This window comes from Diaphorina citri, unplaced genomic scaffold, assembly GCF_000475195.1.
Source record: "Diaphorina citri unplaced genomic scaffold, Diaci psyllid genome assembly version 1.1 scaffold1768, whole genome shotgun sequence".
Classification (NCBI taxonomy): Eukaryota; Metazoa; Arthropoda; class Insecta; order Hemiptera; family Psyllidae; genus Diaphorina; species Diaphorina citri.
In genome coordinates, this window is record NW_007379194.1 from 32,180 (window position 1) to 56,881 (window position 24,702).

Here is a 24,702-nt window from a genome sequence, read left to right on the forward strand (position 1 = left end):
TGGTTTTTGGGGGATTTTTTTTCTCATTTTCTCACACAAATGAGCTCTGATCTTGAAATTTGTCGCGATGACCTATGAACTCAAAGCGAGAAAGTTTTAGATAACACTTCAGTCGTTATTTTAAGACCGGTTTTAGCGTCACCTATGTTAAGCTACGCCGAGCAAGGCCAATAAATGGATGGGTGACTTGAACCTTATATTGGGAATAAAGGGAGAACGGGCTCTAGTCTTGATTTTAAATCATTACATGAAAGTAAAATCGAAAAATCAAATCAAGAATAATAATAAACTGAATATTAAACAAATTAGGTAGGTACTTACATAGGTACTGATTTCCTTTAATCACGATCAAATAAACTACGGGCTAAAAAATTCCCGGAGGGACGAACTTACATAGGTACTGATTTTCTTTAATCACGATCGAATAAACTACGGGCTAAAAAATTCCCGGAGGGACGGACCCAGCTTGTTTCTGATTGAATTCTAGAGTTCAATGAACTACCACTGATATATTCGGTTTCAGGAGCCAGAATTCTGCACTCCGTTCCGTGCTGATTCAAAACATTACAGTCTAGATGAAGAGTATATGACTCAGTTTATGTCCCCGCTGCATAACTTCAGTCATATTGTCGTGCAGAAGCAACTGCTGATGAGTCTGCAGATCAGCAACTCCTACCAGGATCCGAGCTTGAATAACGCCGTCTATATCAAATCGTAAGTCAGCAGGTTTTTTAGTTTATTTATATGTATTTAAGGAAAACTAAAAAGTTCATTGTGTGGACGTGTACTCTAAGGTGTTTATAAATTTTTCGATTGACATCGCTTGATCATAATGTGAACACTGACCTAATGTTGATTCAACCAAGGTCAGGATGGACTGTGTCTATTGGTGGAACCTCAGGGAGGTAAGATATAGAGTTACTCATCCACCTAACCTAACCACCTCACTGGTGAGGTTTTAATGTTGATATTAGGCATTCTAGTCAGCTTGGAGGGTAGAACGCTTGCCTTGCGCTTGGTCGCGGGTTCGATTCCGGCCCGGGGCGTACTTTATCCTAAACAGATAAGGTTCGTTCTCGGAACGGATGGTTTTCTCCTATCCTGTCCTCTCTTCACTCTGGGGACGACTTTTTTCCAAGTTTTAAATCCAACACTATTATTAATACTAATATATATATTTAAGGAAAACTAAAAAGTTTACTGTGTGGACGTGTACTCTAAGGTGTACAAAAAAGTTCATAAATTTTTCGATTGACATCGCCTGGTCATAATGTGAACACTGACCTAAAGTTGATATTAGGCAGTCTAGTCAGCTTGGGGGGTAGAGCGCCTGCCTTGTAAGCGCTAGGTCGCGGGTTCGATTTCGGCCTGGGGCGTACTTTATCCTAAACAGATAAGGTTCGTCCTCGGAACGGATGGTTTTCTCCTATCCTGTCCTCTCTTCACTCTGGGGACGACTTTTTTTTTCCAAGTTTTAAACCCAACACTATTCACCCTTCTTTTTCAGATTACTGATGCTAATGCCACCTGATTTTAATCGAAACTTTTTTTTACGTATTAAAGGATTGTTCACGTCCGTTGTTTTGTGTTTAGGTTGGCGGATCAACACAACACCCTCCGTGGCGAAATCGAATCTCTCAACAAGAAACCTCAGGGAGGTAAGATATAGAGTTACTCATCCACCTAACCTAACCACCCTACCGGTGAGGTTTAACAAGATCTAGATGTAAGCATATGTATATGGTTCTAACTGTTTGAACTGCCAAGCTATTGTCGTGGCAGTCTGTGAATCCAGTGTGGACATTCTCGTACCCAGTCTATACTTTGTGACCACCCTATATCTAGATGTAAGCATATGTATATGGTTCTAACTGTTTGAACTGCCAAGCTATTGTGGCAGTCTATGAATCCAGTGTGGACATTCTCGTACCCAGTCTGTACTTTGTGACCACCCTATATCTAGATGTAAGCATATGTATATGGTTCTAACTGTTTGAACTGCCAAGCTATTGTTGTGGCAGTCTATGAATCCAGTGTGGACATTCTCGTACCCAGTCTATACTTTGTGACCACCCTATATCTAGATGTAAGCATATGTATATGGTTCTAACTGTTTGAACTGCCAAGCTATTGTCGTGGCAGTCTGTGAATCCAGTGTGGACATTCTCGTACCCAGTCTATACTTTGTGACCACCCTATATCTAGAAGTAAGTATATGTATATGGTTCTAACTGTTTGAACTGCCAGGCTATTGTCGTGGCAGTCTATGCGCGAAGTTATACTAGTAATGATTAGGTTTCAATACCTCTATGCATAGTGCTATGAAACGTTTTATTTAATAACTAATTAAAAAAAAAAAAAGAGGTTTGACAGAGGGAACTGTAACTGCTATGGTCTTATCGTCCCGAAATCGAAGAGAGAAGGATGAACAAAAAATAAATAAATATAATCTTTGATTTCTTTTTTAAAAAAAGGAAGAAAAAAAAATAGGTAAGTAAATAATTGTTGATAACTCTGCACAACAAACTCACAGACACTATAATGGGTAGACATAGGATTGGCACATGCAAATCTAATCGCTAATCGATGACTCGATTATTGCAAGATTTTGAACGAATCGATTCTCTGACGGTAAACCTCTCCCACGTCCGGCAACACTGCCGGTTGAATCTAGTAATCCTAGAAAGCTAGAATGAGTTGTATTCGATTATGTGAAATTTAATTCGGTCAAACATGGCTAAACCAATGCGATTCCGCTTTCGACGTAAACACAGCGAAATCTCACAATCTCATTGGTTCAGCCATGTTTGACAACTCCTCTCCTGTGTCTGACAACACTGGACATAGCCGGTTGAATCTGGTAATGCTAGAAAACTAGAATGGTTATCTGGGTTATAACTTGTTGATTGTGTTTTAACTTGAAGCGTATTCGATTATGTGAAATAAATTCAGTCAAACATGGCTAAACCAATGAAAAACCAAAGCGGAATCTCATTGTTTCAGCCATGTTTGACTGACGTTTATTTCACATAATCGAATACAACTAAGCTAGAATGGTTATAAGGTTATAACTTGTTTAGAAGATTCATATGATTGTGTTAACTTGATTGGTGGGGGAATCCCCAGCTACTGGCGCCCCTGGTAGTGATCAGCAGAACTAGGTATATTATGTTTTTAATAGATGACGTCATAAGATAAGTGATGACATCATGAACACATCGCACCGATTTATTATTATTAATTATTAGCCAGCATAGTGCCTAGTTAGCGCGTCTGCCTTTTAAGCGCTAGGCCGCGGGTTCGATTTCCGTCCGGGGCGGATTTTATACTGAACGGATAATGTTCGTTTTCGGAACGGCTGGCTTTCTTCCTATCCTGTCTCCCTTATCATCGATTTGAGAGACATACTACGGGATGGGCAAAGCTACGACACAGACCACACGAGTCTAATGTAGCAGTTGATTTTTTTTAAAGAGGTTTGACAGAGAGAACTGTAACTGCTATGGTCTTATCGTCCCGAAATCGAAAAGAGAAGGAAGACAGGATAGGAAAAAGCTAGCAGTTCCTAGAACGAACATTATCCCACCAGGATAAAATCCACCCCGGGCGGAAATCGAACCCGCGGCCTAGCGCTTACAAGGCAGACGCGCTACCACCCAAGCTAAATAGGCTGGCAAGAGCAGTTATTTGATTGCCATAAAAAATTGAATTTGGTTCTACAGAACTGGATGAATTCGATTCTAAAATCTGAACAGTCGTGTGTGTCCCTACTCCATTAGTATGAGCGTCTACTGTATTAGAAGTATGAAAAGTTACGCTGTTAAAAGTATCAGATGTGCTTATTCTATTAGAATTATCAGGGGCTGCTCTATTGGTTCTTACTTTAGAAGTATGGGAAGTATCTACTCTATTAGATTCAACAGGGGAATCTGCGCTAGAATTGTATTGGTCATTATGGTCAATGCTAGGACACGTGTTCGTTTGATCTGTGTTTGCGTCACTGCTATTACCTGACTCAGTCTTATGTCTGGGAGGAAGTATCTGCTCTATTAGATTCAACAGGGGAATCTGCGCTAGAATTGTGTTGGTCATTATGGTCAATGCTAGGACACGTGTTCGTTTGATCTGTGTTTGCGTCACTGCTATTACCTGACTCAGTCTTATGTCTGGGAGCTCCATTGTTAGGAGCGTCTTCAAGGTAGAATGTTTCGTTGGACAGATTTATGAGAGACGTATCAAGCAGATTCCCCGCCAAAGAGTTTTTGTTGAGTACGCTTCCGCTGGTGTGTTGATCGCGATTATTTCCAAACCGTTGATGTCGGTGAGCGTTAACGTTGAGAACTTCGGTGGTGTCTGGCACTGTGATGAGACCGCTGGTGTGTTCGTCGCGATTGTTTTCAAACCGTTGATGTCGGTGAGCGTTAAAGTTTAATTCGGTGGATGTGTCTGGCAGTGTGATGAGTGAACTGTGCGACCTGAGGGCGAAGCAGGAGTTGCATTGTTTGAGGTTGGTGAGGTTGAGATGGTCATCGCTTGTGACCGCATTGATACGTTCGGTAAAAATTCAAGTGCGTAGGTATTTTGTTTAGGTTGACACAACTTATCTTTCGAGTGAAATACAATCCACTAAGTAAAGATGAAATAAATGGACGGGCAATTAAGAACTCAGAACGTTATCTGTTCCATTATATTTTATTTTATAATCACAGTCAGACATATTTGGAAAATGATAATAAAGACCCTAATAGAAAAGAGAAGAAGAAGAAGAAGAAGAAGAAGAAGAAGAAGAAGAAGAAGAAGAAGAAAGAAAACGAAGAAGAAGAGAGAAAAAAAAAAAACAAAGTTTGAAATTATAAATAGGTACACGATAAAAAAAAAATCCTAATACAAAGGAGAAAGAGAAAAGAGAGAAGCAGGAAACAAAGAGAAAAATAACAATAAGTTTGGTATTAAAAATACCTAATGGAAAAAATCCCTAATATGTACAAAGAAGAAGAAATAAGAAGTGAAATAAATAGGAGAAAAAATTAACAAAGATTGGAATTATAAACAATAATAATAAATCCCTAGTAGGTAATGTATGAAAAAGTACATAAATACATAGAAAAAAGGGAAACTTGAGTCGAAATACAAATGTATTTTTATTTCTTCTTGCACTATGTTGTGTATTTCTCATTCTCTTTATTAAGAAAAAGACAACCCTTCATAAAAAAGAAGGCAGAGGGAATGAAGAATTTATAAACATATAAGATTTGGAATTTCCAATAAACAGCTAACTTGGAAGTACCTAAGTAAGGAAACAATATAGAATGACACTCACGGTCAGACTGTCTGACAACGCGGCCTCACAAACCTGTCTGTCAGACCATCTGAGAGACCTATAGTGTGTCCAGATCAATGTGACAGCAAAAAAAATGGGCATTGTTGCCAAACATGTCACATGTGCAATGGTAGAGAATCTCTAAAAGGGGAAGGTATATTGCACAGTGCTTCCCCCGACAGTGAAACAAAGTCAGGTAAGGCGATATCTACCTTACCTGTTCTGGAATCCAACCTCTGAACGTAGAGCTACCTCTGCATTTTAGAAGAGAGAGTTTATCAAAAATAGACCTTTGCCTGAATTGCAACAATTTAAGGATTTCCTGCAATCTGATTGGTTCCTTCATTTTGGGTTGATGACTCATTGCTGTCACATTGATCTGGTGAGAACCAGTATTTTGTTCATAAATATGGGTGTAAGTCTGGCTGGGGGACTTTAATGAGGGAGGTACCAGCCTGAAATTTCCCTTGCTAAGAAAATAGCGAAGGTTGAGTGCAGAGGATATCTACTCGTATTTCATTTTTTTTTTTTTTTTTTTTTTTTTTTTTTTTTTTTTTTTTTTAGCCACCCCTGTTCTAGAAGATTCATATTTTATGATTGTGTTAACTTGATTGGTGGGGGAATCCCCAGCTACTGGCGCCCCTAGTAGTGATCAGCAGAACTATATTATGTTTTTAATAGATGACGTCATAAGATAAGTGATGACATCATGAACACATCGCACCGATTTATTATTATTAGCCAGCATAGTGCCTAGTTAGCGCGTCTGCCTTTTAAGCGCTAGGCCGCGGGTTCGATTTCCGTCCGGGGCGGATTTTACACTGAACGGATAATGTTCGTTTTCGGAACGGCTGGCTTTCTTCCTATCCTGTCTCCCTTCTCATCGATTTGAGAGACATACTACGGGATGGGCAAAGCTACGACACAGACCACACGAGTCTAACGTAGCAGTTGGTTTTTATTTTATTTATTTTTTATTTTATTTTTTTTTTTTTTAGGTTTGACAGAGGGAACTGTAACTGCTAAGGTCTTATCGTCCTGAAATCGAAGAGAGAAGGAAGACAGGATAGGAAAAAGCCAGCAGTTCCTAGAACGAACATTATCCGTTCAGGATAAAATCCGCCCCGAGCGGAAATCAAACCCGCGGCCTAGCGCTTACAAGGCAGACGCGCTACCACCCAAGCTAAATAGGCTGGCAAGAGCAGTTATTTGATTGCCATAAAAAAAAGTAAAAATTCAAGTGCGTAGGTATTTTGTTTAGGTTGACACAACTTATCTTTCGAGTGAAATACAATCCACTAAGTAAAGAAACCGGGATGAAATAAGAAATTGACAAACCGGGATGAGATGAGAAATTAACAATTTGAGGAACACGTAACTCCAGGAACTTTCAGAGTCTTTTTTTTTTTGCTCCTTCTTCGTCTTCTTCTTCTCTTCCTTCTTCACGCTAGAAAGTATCTATCGGTTCCTGATCCTGAGTGCAATATACGAGTCCTCGTATGTCCCATCTATCTTACTGGATGGATTAAGTTCCTTTCCAGCCAGCCTATTTAGCTTGGTTGGTAGCGCCTCTGCCTTGTATGCGCTAGGCCGCGGGTTCGATTCTCGCCTGGGGCGGATTTTATCCTGAACGGACAATGTTCGTTCACAGAACGGCTGGCTTCCTCCTATCTTGTCTTCTATTACGGGACGATAAGACCTGAGCAGTTACAGTTCCGTCTATCAAACCTCTTGGAAAAAAAGTTGCTTTCCCCTTTTTTACTTCTTTCGTTCTCAAATCTTCTTAAAATATTTATTTAAATTAGGTAGGTACTTAAATCGATATGCTTCCAATCAATGTTATACAATAATTTTTCTCCAAAATGTATTTTACATTAAAAGCCATTTTAGGTGTTAGGGTCCCCCAACTCCTCATATCAAATCATAACCTCGTTCATCCACCGCCAATGTTCATCCGTCCAGTAGAAGGACCTCTACCCTTCAATATACCCACCCCAGAGGACAAAGCCTTCAAAAAACCTAATAATAGAATAGAATACACCCTGTTTATCCTGCTGGGAGAGGACTGAAAAGTCCCTTTACCCCCGCAGTCTAACCAAGGTCTCATATATTTTGACATGTGTGAAAAAATGTAAATGCAGTTTCTTTGTGTTATTACCTATATCACAACTTTGGTGCTCACTGCAGCATTGTAGGATTTTCCCAATATCTCGTTATGACCCTTTCAAATCTTGCGTTCTTATTGGGACACCCTTTATAAGTAATAATAGAATAGAATATACCCTGTTTATCCTGCTGGGATAGGACTGAGAAGTCCCTTTACCCCCGCAGTCTAACCAATGTCTTATATATTTTGGCATGTGTAAAAAAATGTAAATGCAGTTTCTTTGTGTTATTACCTATATCACAACTTTGGTGCTCACTGCAGCATTGTAGGATTTTCCCAATATCTCAATAATCCTGACATCCAATGTTTACCAACCATGCTGGCACCGGTCGCTATGCGCATTTATATGTCATAGCTACTCATTTTCCTCACGAGGCTGAGTGGACCCCGCAACAGCCAGTCACTGAATCAATCATTTGCATGATACAAATTTTTAGACACCGCCGGGAATCGAACCCGGGTCTCCCGCGTGCAAGGCGAGCGCAGTGAACACTACACCAGGGGAGCTGACTGCCTAAATGGAAAAAAAACATCTATATTTTAGAATAATACATAGCATCTCCCAAGTTGTTATTGTAACAGTTATTTCTCTATCTACATTCAATATCGACCTTCATAAAGTTACCGAGGCATCCATCCAGATGCTATTGTAACTTCTAAGAATCTAAGAATAAAATAGAATAGAATATAACTTGTTTATACTGCCAGAATGAGGCTGAAAAGTCCCAAGGCGAGCGCAGTGACCACTACGCCATGGGAGCTGACATATTAAAAGAACACCCTGATTAATTAAGACTTGCTTATTTATACTGCTCGCATAGGACTGAAAAGTCCCTTCACTTCAGCAGTAGGCTACTACTATTATTGTGGTCAAATTCTCAAATTTATAAACTATACAATTTCGTTTACATTGTACAGAAAAACAAATGTATTTTTATTTGAACATTCATACATAGGTACGTACATAACTTACTTATTACCAATTGTCCCAAGTGGGACCAACCCCTGTGTCCGGGCCAAGAGGGACAGTTGCCCCGTTTGGATCCGCAAAATTGACTTCTTCTGGGCCAACTAAACCAACTTCACTGTCTGGTTTAACAGGAACAATGTCTGGGCCAACTGGGATAAGTGCCTCACCAACGTCAGGGCCAACTAGAACAAGCACCTCAATGGCTGGGCCTACAGTTACGTCTGGGCCAACTAGACCAATCCCTCTGTCTGGGCCAACTAGAACAAGCACCTCAATGGCCGGACCGACTAATACATCGTCTGAGCCAACTAGACCAACCCCTCTGTCAGGGCCAACTAGAACAAGCACCTCAATGGCTGGGCCTACAGTTACGTCTGGGTCTATGGGTGCACCCAGGTCTTCGTCCTATTCATATACTGCGGCTGAGTGAGTATTACTTGAAAATAAGATCATTATTTTATTATTATTATTATTTTTAAAGCAGCCTCCGTGGCCGAGTGGGTATCACACTAGGCTTGAACGCAGGAGACCCGGGTTCGATTCCCGGCGGGCTGAGGTTTTTTCGGCTCTGTGCTTGGAGTTCGGAGTGCACTCAGCCTCGTGAGGAGAATTGAGTAGCTACTTTAATCGAGTAGCGACCAGTGGCGGCATTACCAGAGTTAAAAAAAAGAGATATGTCAGAAATAGTACAGGAGGCTCTTAGTAATGCTGTGATATCCACAAAAATTGTGAAGAAGCTCTCAGCTTCACCACAAATAAATCATGATTTGATTTAGATTTTTTTTTTTTTTTTTTTCAACAACAGCAACTGTCTGGCTAGGGGACGTTAAACAGAGAGTAGACCAGTGTCTGGCTGTGGGACTATAAACAGGGAGGAGAACAGCTAACCCTAACCAGCCTAGCTAGCTGGCAGTTCTTCAAAGCGTTCTCACAAGCACAAGTCCTCAAGATGGTTGACTGGGGTTCAGTACGAGCCAATTAAGCATGGCTAGAGATAGAGACCATCACCCTGGTGTATGGCAGATATAAAAAGATGTCTTTCCTTTATTCTGCCATCACCATTCGGTTACAGCTGAAGCTACAACAACAACACCAATAACTTTCCTTTTCTTGTAACCATAATGTACACGATTTTCTCATCGAAAATTTCATTGAAAATCACAATGCCAGGCATGGTACATGGTACCTGATTTTCCATCATTACCATCATAAGTCCCCTGAAAAAAAAAAAAAAAAAAAAAAAAAAAACTTTTTTCCCCTCTTTCTGGATTTTCCGAATGTTAGCCTGAATATGCTTCTTCTTGAATTCCTCGTTTTGCGTGCACCCTTATCTTATAGAAAGGAAAGTAATGTACTCGGGCAAAATTTGGTCAGTTTTTAGTGCCAAAAAACGTTTTGAGGTCCCTAGAGCCTAACTTTCAACCATTGGTCCGTGTGTGTGTCTGTCCTTCTGTCTGTAAATAAAATATCGCGAGAACGGTAAAAGCCAGAGACTTGAAATGTAGTATGCAGCTGTCAATTATGACAAGGATGCGACGGTGCACGCAAAACTTATAGAAAGGAAAGTAATGTATTATCTTATAGAAAGGAAAGTAATGTACTCGGGCAAAATTTGGTCAGTTTTTAGTGCCAAAAAACGTTTTGAGGTCCCTAGAGCCTAACTTTCAACCATTGGTCCGTGTGTGTGTCTGTCTGTAAATAAAATATCGCGAGAACGGTAAAAGCCAGAGACTTGAAATGTAGTATGCAGCTGTCAATTATGACAAGGATGCGACAGGAAACTTTTGGTTAGGATAGGTTCTGCGGTTGGCGATATTTTGACAGTTTTAGACCGCAGCTCCGGGTTTAGAGTCAGTTGAAAAAATGTTTTCCTTTCTGTTTTCCAGACGCCAATATTCATCCACCGCCAATGTTCATCCGTCCAGTAGAAGGACCTCTACCCTTCAATATACCCACCCCAGAGGACAAAGCCTTCAAAAAACCCACCCCACCCTCTAATAAACCCACCAATAACGCCACCCCATTAAACATAGACGCCCTCATCAGCGCACAGCTTCAAAACATAGCAGCAAAACCCTCCGATGCAACACCAAAAACTTTCGGTGAAACACCTCCAACCAAAACCTATGGTGAAACTTCTGCTCCGAGAAAGCCCTCTGATAAAACACCATCGTCAACTTTCGGAGAAACACCTTCTAAACCTTCCAGTGAAACATTCGGACGTCTCGACTTCACGAGGACTAAAGATGGTGTTTCATCGACAGCGGATGTTTCATCAAGGGCATCCCCTGTCTCATCAGGTGTTCCACCGGTTGCACCCAGACAGGTGACGCTCTCGTCGGCCCCCTATGCAACAGATCCGCCCAAGTACCTTGCGTCCCAGACAAGGGAGACTGATGCTGGAGCTAGCCAAAGACCTGCCAACTTATCTTCACCTTTCAAAACCAGTGCTGCTGCGTCACCTGCTCAAACTAGTGGTACGTACACATGTAAAGGGTGTCCCAATAAGAACGCAAGATTTGATTGTTTAATAAAACATGGTTCTCCGTGGAAAAAAATCAAGTTCTTAGATGATTTGAGATGTAAACATTCTGAAATTTTGTATGGAACAATAATCAGACAAAAGAACTCCTCTATTTTGATGGTACATTCGTTTCCTTTTGACAAAATTTTCGATGACAAATTCGAGGAAATCAGGCTGTATCTCATTGATGCAACGTTCAATTTCACCTTTCAATACTTCAAAGCTTGTGGGTTTGTTGGTGTAAACCTGTGACTTTAGATACCCTCACAGAAAGTAGTCTAGGACACTATAGAGAGAACTGTAGCTGTAAAGAGGTCTTATCGTCTTGAAATCGAATAGAGAAGGAATACAGGAAAGGAGAAAGCCAGCCGTTCCGAGAACAAACCTTATCCGTTGAGGATAAAGTTCACCTCGAGCGGGAATCGAACCCGCTTTCAAGGCAAGCCAACAAGGCTGGACTTTTTACTTTTTATTTCTTACGTTTTATTTTTTAATAATAACAGGGTTTATACGCGACCTGGAAAAACTGGAAAACGTGGAAAAGTCATGGAATCTGAAAATCGGCCAAGAAGTCGTGGAAAATCGTGAAAATTTAGAGGAAACCTGGAAAAGTCATGGAATTTTGCCACCCGATCAAAAATTAAAAATATTCAAATATCAAGTTTTTCCGAAAAACGGCCTGCGGCGCATTCCCCCTCATATTCCTCGACGTTCTGCATATTGCATATTTTATTTAAATGAAGGGGTAATCTTACTGATTTTTAAGTGCCTCCGCCCCCTAATTTTCTGTAAAAGTCATGGAAATTTCATTCCGGGAAAAGTGTATAAACCCTGAATAAACAAAAAATAACATGAACCATTTGTTATCTGTTTTATTATTATTTTTATTGTGTTACAATTTTAAGGAATTTGTTTGACAGAGGTTTTATGTCATCCGTTATTCAGCTAAGGAATACAGTCAAGATATAAGATTTATTTTTATTTTTCAAATCGATTTATCTAGGCATCTCGAAGTCGTAGAAGAAAAAGAAAAATTCCCTAGTTCCTCATTTTTTCTGCTGTTTCACTTGAAAATCTCACCTAAACAAGCTCATAAGGTCTATTCAATAGAGCAGTTGCGCTTACTTGGGTGAAGTTTCCAAGTCAAAAATCAGAAAAATTTAGAAACAACGGATTTTTTCTTTTTCTTCTACGACCTCTAGATCCGGATTAAGAAAAAAATACCGGTAAATCTTGAACTCTGACGTCACGGCATACACTCCAGTACGCGATGACGTCATAGTTCATGACTCCTCCCGCTTCGTTTGTCGTTTCTGCGCATTTCTTGAACACTGTCGGCACTACTCTTCGAACTTTTTCATTAGAATGGCAAATAAAAATTGAATTTTCGAAATTTTAAAATTACTTTTTCGTAGTTTTTACCTCAGATTTAAATTTTTTACTACTTTTTACGCAGGAATCGACTCTTTATTCATAATTTTTACCCAACTGCAACTGCTCCATTGATCAAATGAATGGCCAAGAGGCAGAGCGGACTAAGTCCAAAAAAGCGTTTTGAGATAAATGGAGTCAAAGTTTAGGACTAGTTAAAGTTTCAATACAACACTAAAGTGAAGTTTGCGACCAATATAAAAAGTAGATCTTTTCGCACTCTTCCAGCGATATAGATAACTCGGAAAGTCGATTTTTAGTCCGTCCTCCCTTTATTATTACAATAGTAATAAAAAGGTATAAGGGACGGACTATTGTATTCGCTTCGGTGTCTGTCAAACGAATCGATTCTCTGACGGTAAACCTCTCCCACGTCCGGCAACACTGGACTTAGCCGGTTGAATCTAGTAATCCTAGAAAGCTAGAATGAGTTATATTCGATTATGTGAAATTTAATTCGGTCAAACATGGCTAAACCAATGGGATTCCGCTTTGGACGTAAACACAGCGAAATCTCACAATCTCATTGGTTCAGCCATGTTTGACAACTCCTCTCCTATGTCTGACAACACTGGACATAGCCGGTTGAATCTGGTAATGCTAGAAAACTAGAATGGTTATCTGGGTTATAAAAGTTACATATGATTGTGTTCTTGAAGTGTATTCAATTATGTGAAATAAATTCAGTCAAACATGGCTAAACCAATGAAAAACCAAAGCGGAATCTCATTGGTTCAGCCATGTTTGACTGACGTTTATTTCACATAATCGAATACAACTAAGCTAGAAAGAATAACTTCTAGAACAGGGGTGGCCAAACCGGGAACCGCGGTTCCCTTGAGGGAACCGCAAGCTTATTTTGATGGAACCAAAAAAAAAGTGTAAATGTAGGTACCTTATTAAGTACCTAATGGAGATATTTTGAACATTTTGGTAGGTAGGTAGGTACCTACATAAGAATGTATTATTGACCATCGGCATCGGTTTGAAGTGTGGTAAACGCAGCTATACGGAAACCGGAAACAACTTGTAACAAGAAATCCACTGATTCTTGGAAAGAGAAGAAAGCAAAGCGTGAGAGGAGGAGAGCGGGGAAGCGGGAAGGGGTTTAGTTTAGTTTTCGCTTGACCGGCTGACCGCTCGAGGGTTCGGTATGAAGTGGATTTCCAGAAGTTGCCAGATGACATTCAGAATTAAAGAAAAATCGCTTAGCAACAAAAATTGGTGAGTTTATTTTTCATTCTTTGGGTGTGGGTGGGGGGGGAACCTCGAACACTTTTGAAAGTTAAGAAGGGAACCGCAACGAAAAAAGTCTGGCCACCCCTGTTCTATTTGGACATGTCCATTTACCTAGGAAATTTAGGGAGGGAGTTGCGATTTCCAAAAAGAAGAAAAAAAATGTTTTATTTTATAGTGGAGGGATTCTCTTGAAGGGGCTCTTCCACCCAACCTCTACTTTGAATAGGTATGCCTTTTACTAGCCCAATTTTTGACTTGTAAAAAGTAATCAGCCTTTTCCCACAGTTATATTATATTTTCGTGTCCAGAAATTACACAAGAAACAGTTAGGGCACTATAGGTTACATACATTTTCGTGGCCCATTCATTGTTTTGAAGCTCACAGAATTGACGTTTAACTGACACGGATTCTGCCTACAGATGCCTTATACTCAGACTTAGCTATCAGCTTACCACATCATTCAATAGGTTATAGCTGAGACTAGGAAATTCCTCATCGTCCAGGTCATCAATGAAGAATATTTTTCCCGGGAGATTCTTGTGACTTGATTTTACAGAACCGGGGTACTCCTACCAAGGCGTTAAGGTCAACAACCTCAACATAGTACATATGTATAACATGATATAACATACTTTAGGTCTTCAGCATCGCGAATACATTGAACTTCTGGAGAGAAATTAACTTTGCCTGCCTATTGGTGTGGTTCGGTGCTCTGTAGAACTCACGCAGAAATACGGGACATACTAACGAAGATTGAATTTGGTTCTACAGAACTGGATGAATTTGATTCTACAGAACCGGCTGAATTTGGTTCTACAGAACTGGATGAATTTGGTTCTACAGAACTGGATGAATTTGATTCTAAAATCTGAACAGTCGTGTGTGTCCCTACTCCATTAGTATGAGCGTCTACTGTATTGGAAGTATGAGAAGTTACGCTGTTAAAAGTATCAGATGTGCTTATTCTATTAGAATTATCAGGGGCTGCTCTATTGGTTCTTACTTTAGAAGTATCGGATAAAGAAGATTCAGAAAGAAAAACTATAGGAAGGAAAGTAATGTAATCGGGTCAAATTTCCGATGGTCAGATTTTAGTGTCAAAACACGTTTTGAGGTCCCTAGAGCCTCCAAAGTTTCAGCCATTGGTCCGTGTGTGTGTCTGTCTGTCTGTAAACAAAATATCTCGAGAATGGTAAGAGCTAGAGACTTGAAATTTGGTATGTATCTTTCAAATGTGACAAGGATGCGACACGAAACTTTTGGTTAAGAACGGTGCAACGCTTTTTATCTCTTCTTGTGTTCTTATTCCTCTAACAACCATTCACTTGTTGGGCCAGCCGAGTTAGCTATGTTGGTAGCGCGCCTGCCTTGTAAGCCCTAAGTCGCGGGTTAGATTCCCGCCCGGGGCGGATTTTACCCTGAACGATAATGTTCGTTCTCGGAACGGCTGCCTTTCTCCTAGCCTGTCCTTCTTCTCTCTTCGATTTCGGGACGATAACACCTTGGCAGTTAGAGTTCCCTCTATCAAACTTAAAAAAAAAAAAACTATCAATATCGTTTTTATGGAATCACCCGCTATGTTCTCCTCTCTGTTCAGATCTTTGTCTAGCCTTGAACTTTGGACTTGCCCTCTCCCTCCCTCCTCTCCTCTCGCTCTCTCTCCCCCCTCTCTTTTTCATCTTTGTAAATCGCAGGTGTTCTGTGTTGTTGTTGGTGTTGTTTTTTTCAACAATGAACTCGGCAAAATCTTGGCCTGTGGTGACGTTCATCATCATATGTTTTGTTGTTCTTAACATGTTGTATTGTTCATAACATAGGTATGTTATATTTTTTACACATGTTAGTATGTTTTGCATATGTAGGTACCTACACCTATGTATTTTGTACATGTAGACGGTATATTTTGCTTACTTTGTTATATAATTTATGTATTGTTCATATTCATATGTGTGAATATTTTGAGCCAATTTTTGTTCAGTTATAGGGTACTATGTGATTCGTTCTGTCGATTTATAGTACACATGCTTTGTCCTTTGCTATGGGTTGATTTAGTCTTCGACTTAGGCCCCGTTTCCACTTTTGTCATCCGGAGAAAAAAATTGTCTCTCTACTACAACTTATAACAGTAGCCTGTAGGCTATTTCTATTACCTATTGTGTTCAAATTCTCAAATAATATTAAAATTATATTGAGCATAAAATTCCATGTTTTGGCCGGGATTGAACCCACGCCCTCCTATTTACCATTTACCAGGTAAACCAGACTAATATAGTGTAGTTGGTTATAGGTTGGAGTTTTAATTAAGTAATGTGGTAGAATTTTCTTAATCTTAACTGTTTTGATATTGTTGTGCCGATCATATTGATTACCTGGAGACTGGAGATTTAATCTCGCCTATGTTATGACGTCATATTGAATTAAAGACTTCGTTTATTTTCCAAACAATGGGATTCCAGCGGTTTCCACGAAGTTAGGTGGAAGAGAACGAGTTAAGAGACAGGTAGGGTGGGATTGTGTTTTGCGCTTTAAGTTTCTTGGAATAGAAACTTGATTATTCATTTTGTTTTTCTTGAAAATTTGCGTATGACTAATATTTTTAATGGATTTTGCTCAGAGCTTTTTTTACTTTCCTTATCCTATAGGAAGGAAAGTAATGTAATCGGGTCAAATTTTCGATGGTCAGATTTTAGTGCCAAAACACGTCATAGGTACTGATTTTCTTTAACCACGATCGAATAAAACACGGGCTAAAAAATTCCCGGAGGGACCGACCCAGCTTGTTGGACTTGGTCTGCTGTGCCCTTCACCCATTCAATTCCTACATCAACTCACCATCGGTGACACAAACGCGGTGTCCAATACGATTTCAAATCCGTTCCATCGACGCGCCAATCCGGTGTCAGTTTCATATTCCAGCTCAACCTCACTGGTTGAACCTGTGTCTATCTCCGTCACTGTAAGGTGGGCCATTTCCGCCTTCCGCCAGCAGTAGAGTCGACCGTCCCAGGCGTGAGTGACCTTGGAAAACAATCGCCCGCAAAGGTCGTGGTCGTTGTGCAGATCTCCGTAGCTGAAAATTAAGTAATACATAAAATAAATGTCGGTTCTTTGTGTTATTATATCACAACTTTGGTGCTCACTGCAGCATTGTAGGATCTCCGTAGCTGAAAATTAGAAGAAAAAAAAAAATCGTCTTTGTCGCCTTAAAAATGTCTTCTTTGAAAATGAGTTTTGAGCTTTTTTTGGTTTACTTTTGTGAATATTAACCTTTTCACCCCTGAAGGGACAATACGTCCCACACAATTTGATTTTAAATCATTACATGAAAGTAAAATCAAAAATGAAATCAATAATAATAATAATAATAATAAACTGAATATTGAACAAATTAGGTAGGTACATAGGTACTGATTTTCTCTAATCACTACGGGCTAAAAAAAATCCCGGAGGGACGGACCCTGCTTGTTTGAGAAGAGTACATAGGCTACTTTAATATGTCACATTCCATCCTGATTCAGTGGCGCTTCAAAGTTATGACTCTTATGGCAAGCTGATCCCGTACAAAGGACGGGTCAACCACTATTCATATGTAAATACACAGTTGGATAAAAGAAGTGAGATCATCGACAAAACACAAATGTGAAAAAAGGCGATTTAACCACGATCGAATAAACTACGGGTTGAAAAATTCCCGGAGGGACGGGCCCAGCTAGTTTTTTATCTTTCAAAGGATATCCTATCTTATCAGAGGAAAAGATAATAGAAAGTAATCATTTCAACTACCCCCGGTCCCAATTAGCTGACGTAATCGAGATTCTACTGTAGTTGCGGAAAGTAAAGTTATAAGTACCAAGACTACCAAGTTCACATACCCATATTCCGCCATATAAGAGCACCGCAGAACATTCTCTCCTCGCACAGCCATTCTGTAGAGACCCGTGAACGATAGACCATAGATGTCACTTCTGTCAACCACACAGCACATGATCTTGTACCCGAAGCGGTCTCTGTTAACGTAGGAACACCAGTTGATTCGCTTCCACTCCGGTGTGCCACCAAACTCATCCGGTGAGCTGTCAAACGCGAACCCCGACTCGAGCGGTGAGCTGTCCAACGCGTACCCTAGCTCAAACCAAGACACCACGATGTACAGGTGATCTTTGTAAGTGAAAAACGAACTCTTGTCCCTCTCAATGGTTAAAGTGTCAGTCTTAACGGTTTCACTACCGCTTTCAACTTTTGTGTTGGCGATCTCAACGAACTGACTGTCAACGGTTTGACCACCACTTTCAACAGTCCGACTATCACTTTCAACTTTTTGACTACCAGTTTCAACCGTTCGACTACCGATCTCAACGATATGACTACTGCTGTCAACAATTCGACTATCACATTCAACGCTTGAACTACCGCCGCCTCCATAATTCACTCGGAGCTCATTCCACCTTTTCGTTATCACATCATAGACGTCCACTCTCAGGGGCAAAGTTTGGTGGAACGGTTCATAGACAAGGAATACTCGGTTGTTCAAATGCGTGATCCAATGAACATGGCTCCTCACATGGTCAGGAAGACGACTGATGTGTTCCCAACAGCTTGTGCAAGTGTTGAACTTCCAGAAGCTATAACCTGTTTTGCCACTATGCGGAACGGTTCATACACAAGGAATACTCGGTTGTTCAAATGCGTGATCCAATGAACATGGCTCTTCACATGGTCAGGAAGACGACTGATGTGTTCCCAACAGCTTGTGCAAGTGTTGAACTTCCAGAAGCTATAACCTGTTTTGCCACTATGGGTGTCGTTTGTTGGTTCAACCTTTTGACCGCTGTTGGTTCCCAGTTGACCTGTGGCTCCTCGGTGACTTATAGGGCCGTCCTGGTCGTTCCTTGGTTCACGACTATCATCCCGGTCGGAAATGATCCAAACTTCGCTTTCCACAGGAAAGATGTTCACAATATTTCCAACGTTCCCTCGTGGCGCATTTTGTTTGGACAACTTGAGCGTTCCACTCCCCGTGTCCAAGTAGTACAATTTACCTTGCACGTCGTGTTTCGTGCTAAGATCTGCATAAACACCCCGTGTGGAGATGTACACTTTGCTACGAACATGTCTCGTACGTTTTTCCCTCGAGGCCGATGTGAGGAAGACTTCATCGAGCGACTTGCTCGGTACTTGATCGATCTTGCGAAAGCGTTTGACAGCTCGACGCCAAACTGATAGCGTGCGAGTCGGTATACACGTGACGTACGTGAGAAGGACGGGCGGTATGAGTTTTAACAGGAGCTGAGGTGAATCCCGGATGTAAGGGTGACACAGCATGTCCTGTATCTCAGCAGATGAGAGTTTGCCATACTGCAGGTGGTTCAGCAAGGAACTCGTGAAGGACCTTCTAACCATAACATTCTCCTGGATCCAGAAACAGATGGCCTGGAAGACCGCATACTCAGAGGACACGTTCAAGTTGCCTGCCAAGTAACACTCTACCTGCTCGACCGTCAGATTTTGAAAGGACCTCGTCTTGGTGACTGTCTCAAAGGCCCATCGGCTCATGAGATCGGCGCAGTCGTACAATTTGTCCAGTCCTAACTGATCTGCGCAGATCATAACGTGCAGGCATGTCTCCGTGTTCAACGTATGGGAGAAATGCGCTGCGCATGCGCTCTGTATACGTTGGAACTGGAGAACACTGGCCGTATACATTATGTCTAGAGCACAGCTAAGTTCAAGGTCGTCCCATTTTATTTCAAGGTCATTTGAGCTGTTCTCAAGGTCATTTAAGCAGTTTTCAAGGTCATTCTCAAGACATGACACGATGGTTTGCATGCTAGACAGTGTGATGTCATGGATAGGGATCTCCGTCGCGGAACTCTCGGCAAAATGACCGCAGAACATGGCACGGAAATAGGGACTTGCGGCCATCAGTCGTGATTTGTCCACCTGGATGGGAGTTTGGTCAACCAGTAGTGTCACCATGTTGCTCATCCTTATCAAACAGTTACCAACCTCAGTGGTGTAGTGGTTAACGCCTTAGACTCTGGATCTGGAGGTTGGTGGTTCGAATCCAAGTCAAAGCATAAAATTTAGCGTAGTGCATTAAGCAGGGAACGACTTTTGAGGCAAGCATTTATGCTTAACACACTTGAAATTCCTTATCAAACAGTTTATTTTAAGTCTGAAAGATAGATTTTTTTTTTTTTTAAGAAATCAAAGAAACGCGTAAAGATAGAAATTTTTTAAGAAATCAAAGTGGTACTTTATTTTTTGTAATTTCATTGTATATATTCTTTTTACATTTATATTCTGTAATTTTTGTTTTATTACTTTGTAAATATGTACTAGGTACTTGAACAAAAAATAAATAAATATAATCTTTGATTTCTTTTTTAAAAAAAGGAAGAAAAAAAAATAGGTAAGTAAATAATTGTTGATAACTCTGCACAACAAACTCACAGACACTATAATGGGTAGACATAGGATTGGCACATGCAAATCTAATCGCTAATCGATGACTCGATTATTGCAAGATTTTGAACGAATCGATGGTCGACCTTACCACCGATAGTCAACATTAATACAGTACCTATCAAGATTCGAGGGGTTTCTTTGACGTCACCCATTCGATTTACACAGACCAGTGTTTTTTACACTCTGGATTAACTGAAAACTCTCCTTGGTAAGATCAGGCATACATTTTTTTTTTTTTAAGAGGTTTGACAGGGGAACTGTAACTGCTATGGTCTTATCGGCCCGAAATCGAAGAGAGAAGGAAGATAGGATAGGAGAAAGCCAGAAGAAATAAAATTGCACATGCCTCTCTTGTTAATGGCTATTATACGATTAGGAAAATATCGTTTTTTTTTTTAGAGGTTTGACAGAGGGAACTGTAACTGCTATGGTCTTATCGTCTCGAAATCGAAGAGAGAAGGAAGACAGGATAGGAGTTCCGAGGACGAACATTATCCCATCAGGATAAAGACGCACTACCAACTAAGCTAACTAGGCTGGCGAAAATATCGTTACTGTCGCACTTTTTCTATATCTCTCTGTATAGGTAATTCTGTATTCTGTTCAAAAGTGAAGTGGTTGAATTGCGAAATGAGTACGTATACTTGTGAAATAAACCTACACAAAGCCTTAGGTGTAAAAAAAAAAAAAAACTATCCAGGCTAGGCCTAATGGTGAAGTGCCTAATGCCGCCCTGTGAAGTGTAGGATGAACGCGATACCCGATACTGCTGCGTTAAGTATAATTTCATTCGATATCCCCATTTTAATCTGTGTAGCAGCCAGCCTAGTTAGCTTAATTGGTAGTGCGTCTGCCTTGTAAGCGCTAGGCCGCGGGTTCGATTCCCGCCCGGGGCGGATTTTATCCTGATGGGATCATGTTCGTTCTCGGAACGGCTGGCTTCCTCCTATCCTGTCTTCCTTCTCTCTTCGATTTCGGGACGATAAAACCATAGCAGTTACAGTTCCCTCTGTCAAACCTCTTAAAAAAAAAAAAAAATCTGTAGTTTTTATGAGCTAAAAGATTGATTCGTCATCTATTTGGACATGTCCATTTACCTAGGAAATTTAGGGAGGGAGTTGCGATTTCCAAAAAGAAGAAAAAAAATGTTTTTATTTTATAGTGGAGGGATTCTCTTGAAGGGGCTCTTCCACCCAACTCTACTTTGAATAGGTATGCCTTTTACTAGCCCAATTTTTGACTTGTAAAAAGTAATCAGCCTTTTCCCACAGTTATAGTATATTTCGTGTCCAGAAATTACACAAGAAACAGTTAGGGCACTATAGTTTACATACATTTTCGTGGCCCATTCATTGTTTTGAAGCTCACAGAATTGACGTTTAACTGACACGCATTCTGCCTACGATGCCTTATACTCAGACTTAGCTATCAGCTTACCACATCATTAACTTAGGTTTATAGCTGAGACTACCAAATTCCTCATCGTCCAGGTCATCAATGAAGAATATTTTTCCCGGGAAGATTCTTGTGACTTGATTTTACAGAACCGGTTGAATTTGGTTTCTACAGAACTGATGAATTCCGATTCTAAAAAATCTGAACAGTCGGTGTGTGTGTCCCTACTTCCATTAGTATTGAGCGCGTCTACTGTATTAGAATATGAAAAGTTACGCTGTTAAAAGTATCAGATGTGCTTATTCTATTAGAATTATCAGGGGCCTGCTCTATTGGTTCTTACTTTAGAATAGTATGGGAAGTATACTGCTCTAGTTAGAGTTCAAGCAGGGGAAATCTGTGCGCCTAGAATAGTGTGTTGGTCATTATGGTACAATGCTAGGACACAGTGATTCGTTTGATCTGTGTTTTCGCGTCACTGGCTATTAACCTGACTCAGATCTTATGTCTGGGAGGCTCCATTGTAGAGAGCAGTCTTCAATGGTAGATGGTTTCGATTGGACAGATTTATGAGAGACGTTTCCAAACCGTTGATGTCGGTGAGCGTTAACGTTGAGAACTTCGGTGGTGTCTGGCACTGTGATAAGACCGCTGGTGTGTTCGTCGCGATTGTTTTCAAACCGTTGATGTCGGTGAGCGTTAACGTTGAGAACTTCGGTGGTGTCTGGCACTGTGATAAGACCGCTGGTGTGTTCGTCGCGATTGTTTTCAAACCGTTGATGTCGGTGAGCGTTAACGTTGAGAACTTCGGTGGTGTCTGGCACTGTGATAAGACCGCTGGTGTGTTCGTCGCGATTGTTTTCAAACCGTTGATGTCGGTGAGCGTTAACGTTTAATTCGGTGGATGTGTCTGGCAGTGTGATGAGTGAACAGTGCGACCTGAGGGCGAAGCAGGAGTTGCATTGTTTGAGGTTGGTGAGGTTGAGATGGTCATCGCTTGTGACCGCATTGATACGTTCGGTGTAGGAAACGCTGTGTTTGACTTGGTTGACCAGCTGATCCGTACAATTTGGGCTAGCGCTAAACGATTGACTGTTCCGGATGCGAGTCTTGAGTTGTTGTTTGAATTGTTTGCTGTCCTCTTGGAAGGAGGACAGGGCAGTTCTGTCCGCGTCGTTCATTTTCTCAGCTGGACTGAAGTGACTCTCTATTTTCTCGGTGGGACTCATTTTGAAGTGTCTCCCGAAATAACTCGGTTCTGTGAAGGATACACTATTCTTGAACGTGCTATCGGTTTGAGGGGCAGTCCGTTCGATGAAGGACAGGCTATGTTTGACTAAGTTTGCTGAACTCGTTTTGAAGTGTCTCTCGAGATAACTCGGCTCCGTGAAGGATACACTATTCTTGAACGTGCTATCGGTTTGAGGGGCAGTCCGTTCGATGAAGGACAGGCTATGTTTGACTAAGTTTGCTGTTTTTGGAATAGATTTGACTTTGTCGCTCTCGCGCGTTCGGCACCCACACACGGACATCTCCGTTGGAATCCTGTGTACCTTGTACGTTTCTTCTCCTGTTCGCTTTCCAGTACTGCTCTTTTCCCAATTTTCACCGTCACCTTTCCCCCTGACGTTTCCCGTTCTCACATCGCGACCGTTTTCGTTGATAATATTGAGATAAGCAGCAGCGGCGGGCGTTACTTGATATGGGGGGCATGGTTGGTCATCCAGATTGATAATGGACACCAGGTTGGTTCCCTGAGGTGCGCCTGCTTGCGGCGCGCGTTGCATGGCACTGTTATACGACGGACACGCACAGCCGCACGGACTGGGACTACTAGTCATTTTGCCGCCACTGGTCGCTTTACCACTGGTCATTTTGCCGCCCTTGGCCGCTTCAATCCGGACCAGTCCGGGAGTGTTTGCCTTGGAAGAGTCAAAGTCCTTCACAATGTCCATATACTGCGGCGGCGCAAACAGATGATACGGTGGCGGGGGAGTGACAGGTTTCGGCGTGCTGTAGTACGAATGCGTACACTGGGCTTGCGGTAGGAACAGACTACTGGCCGAGCGGTACAGACAGTTCTGGCAGAAGATCTCGGAGCAGGCCAGGATGAAGAAGAAGGTGACGAGGCCGATGAAGCCGCCCAGGTAGACGATGGCGAAGATGTCCGTCTGACGAACCTTCTCCATGACGGTGTCTGAAATCAGTACAAAACACACAAGGACATGTCGTTAGTGAATATGGCATTATAGGCAGAATAGAACAGAATATTATTTGTTTTATTTGCACATATGTATGTACAATTGAACAGTAGTAAGTAACACATGGTAGTAAATCGTCTAACGGTCTAGGATTGATAGACTGTCGGCGAAGACAACAAAAGGCTAAAGGTGTGTCCCCACAGAGTCGACCGGCCATCGATCGATGTCGACGAACTCTCGACAACATAGTTTCATCTCGTCGATGGACGACCGGTCGACTCTGTTTGGACACACCTAAGACAAAAGAAAATATGCCAAACCAAATTTCAAAGCCAAATTATGAAAAACGATAGGTATGTAGTCGGCACACACCTAAACATCATATCAATATACCAGCTGTTATGTTGCACAAAGAAGAACAATCAGACATTGAAATGCACTTAGCAAAGACCTTAACATTCCCGAACAACACAAAGCGAACAAAAAGAACAATTGTCAAAAACATTAACAACAACAACATCAACAACAACAACAACAACAACAACAACAACAACAACAACAACAATATCGTCAAAAACATTAACACGGCAATATACGAGCAATCAGCCAAATATAGAAGAAGCACGTTAAATTTAAACGCAAATGTGCTCTTTATAAATAAACAAAAACAGAGAATATAATTCTTTTACATGTTATTCTTTCATGGTAGGTACATAATATTTTTTCACGTGTTTTTATTTCATTTCATTGCTAATATGCTAATTTTATTATCTAATTATAATAATACCTATGTTTGTTGATCAACAATTCAACACCATTTAACCTGGGGTGCTACATGTTATAAACAAGGAAGTTCAAATGCCATATTGCCATGGCGCCATACTATTTTGCCATATTTAAGCGAAATTTGGAAAAATGCCATAAAACGCCTCAAAAGCCTTATTTTGCCATACGCTTTGCCATATTTTAGGCATTTTTAGGTTATT

At 40.9% G+C, this 24,702-nt stretch overlaps 2 protein-coding genes and 2 long non-coding RNA genes across 7 annotated transcripts; all 4 read right to left on the reverse strand.

Moving 5' to 3' along the window:
* Window positions 1-2,797: 2,797 nt before the first annotated feature.
* On the reverse strand, window positions 2,798-23,775 carry LOC103517163. The gene is made up of 5 exons (XM_026829368.1): window positions 22,972-23,775; window positions 22,111-22,845; window positions 4,165-4,410; window positions 3,682-4,025; window positions 2,798-2,866 (listed from the first exon to the last, which is right to left on the reverse strand). The coding sequence occupies exons 1-5, from the start codon at window positions 23,702-23,704 to the stop codon at window positions 2,798-2,800; spliced, it is 2,127 nt and encodes a 708-aa protein (XP_026685169.1). The 5' UTR covers window positions 23,705-23,775.
* On the reverse strand, window positions 7,257-10,957 carry LOC108253427. The gene is made up of 2 exons (XR_001809743.2): window positions 10,440-10,957; window positions 7,257-7,339 (listed from the first exon to the last, which is right to left on the reverse strand). It is a non-coding gene; the product is annotated as an uncharacterized LOC108253427 (long non-coding RNA).
* On the reverse strand, window positions 8,387-8,883 carry LOC113470710. The gene is made up of 2 exons (XR_003393669.1): window positions 8,728-8,883; window positions 8,387-8,652 (listed from the first exon to the last, which is right to left on the reverse strand). It is a non-coding gene; the product is annotated as an uncharacterized LOC113470710 (long non-coding RNA).
* LOC103517159 lies at window positions 16,356-19,985 on the reverse strand. Of its 4 annotated transcripts, none has more exons than XM_026829367.1 (4): window positions 18,434-19,985; window positions 18,055-18,281; window positions 17,525-18,024; window positions 16,356-16,722 (listed from the first exon to the last, which is right to left on the reverse strand). In XM_026829367.1, the coding sequence occupies exons 1-4, from the start codon at window positions 19,635-19,637 to the stop codon at window positions 16,476-16,478; spliced, it is 2,178 nt and encodes a 725-aa protein (XP_026685168.1). In that variant the 5' UTR covers window positions 19,638-19,985; the 3' UTR covers window positions 16,356-16,475. The 4 variants fall into 4 exon arrangements, with proteins under 4 accessions (XP_026685168.1, XP_026685167.1, XP_026685166.1 ...); XM_026829366.1 differs by having other exon boundaries at window positions 17,525-18,281; window positions 18,434-19,702; window positions 19,802-19,984; XM_026829365.1 differs by having other exon boundaries at window positions 17,525-18,144; window positions 18,297-19,985.
* Window positions 23,776-24,702: the final 927 nt, after the last annotated feature.

Excerpts from the sequence above, each read along its gene's own strand:
- LOC103517159 (XM_026829365.1), bottom strand. The coding sequence starts at position 19,637 with ATGAGCAACATGGTGACACTACTGGTTGACCAAACTCCCATCCAGGTG. Across the intron at positions 18,145-18,296 it reads TTGTGTATGAACCGTTCCGC|CAAACTTTGCCCCTGAGAGT; the intron begins ATAGTGGCAAAA and ends GAACCGTTCCAC. Across the intron at positions 16,723-17,524 it reads TCTTATATGGCGGAATATGG|CTACGGAGATCTGCACAACG; the intron begins GTATGTGAACTT and ends CTTAATTTTCAG.
- LOC103517163 (XM_026829368.1), bottom strand. The coding sequence starts at position 23,704 with ATGGAGAAGGTTCGTCAGACGGACATCTTCGCCATCGTCTACCTGGGC. Across the intron at positions 4,411-22,110 it reads CAACGTTAACGCTCACCGAC|ATCAACGGTTTGAAAACAAT; the intron begins ATCAACGGTTTG and ends ACGCTCACCGAC. Across the intron at positions 2,867-3,681 it reads TTTATGGCAATCAAATAACT|CATTACCAGATTCAACCGGC; the intron begins GCTCTTGCCAGC and ends CTAGTTTTCTAG.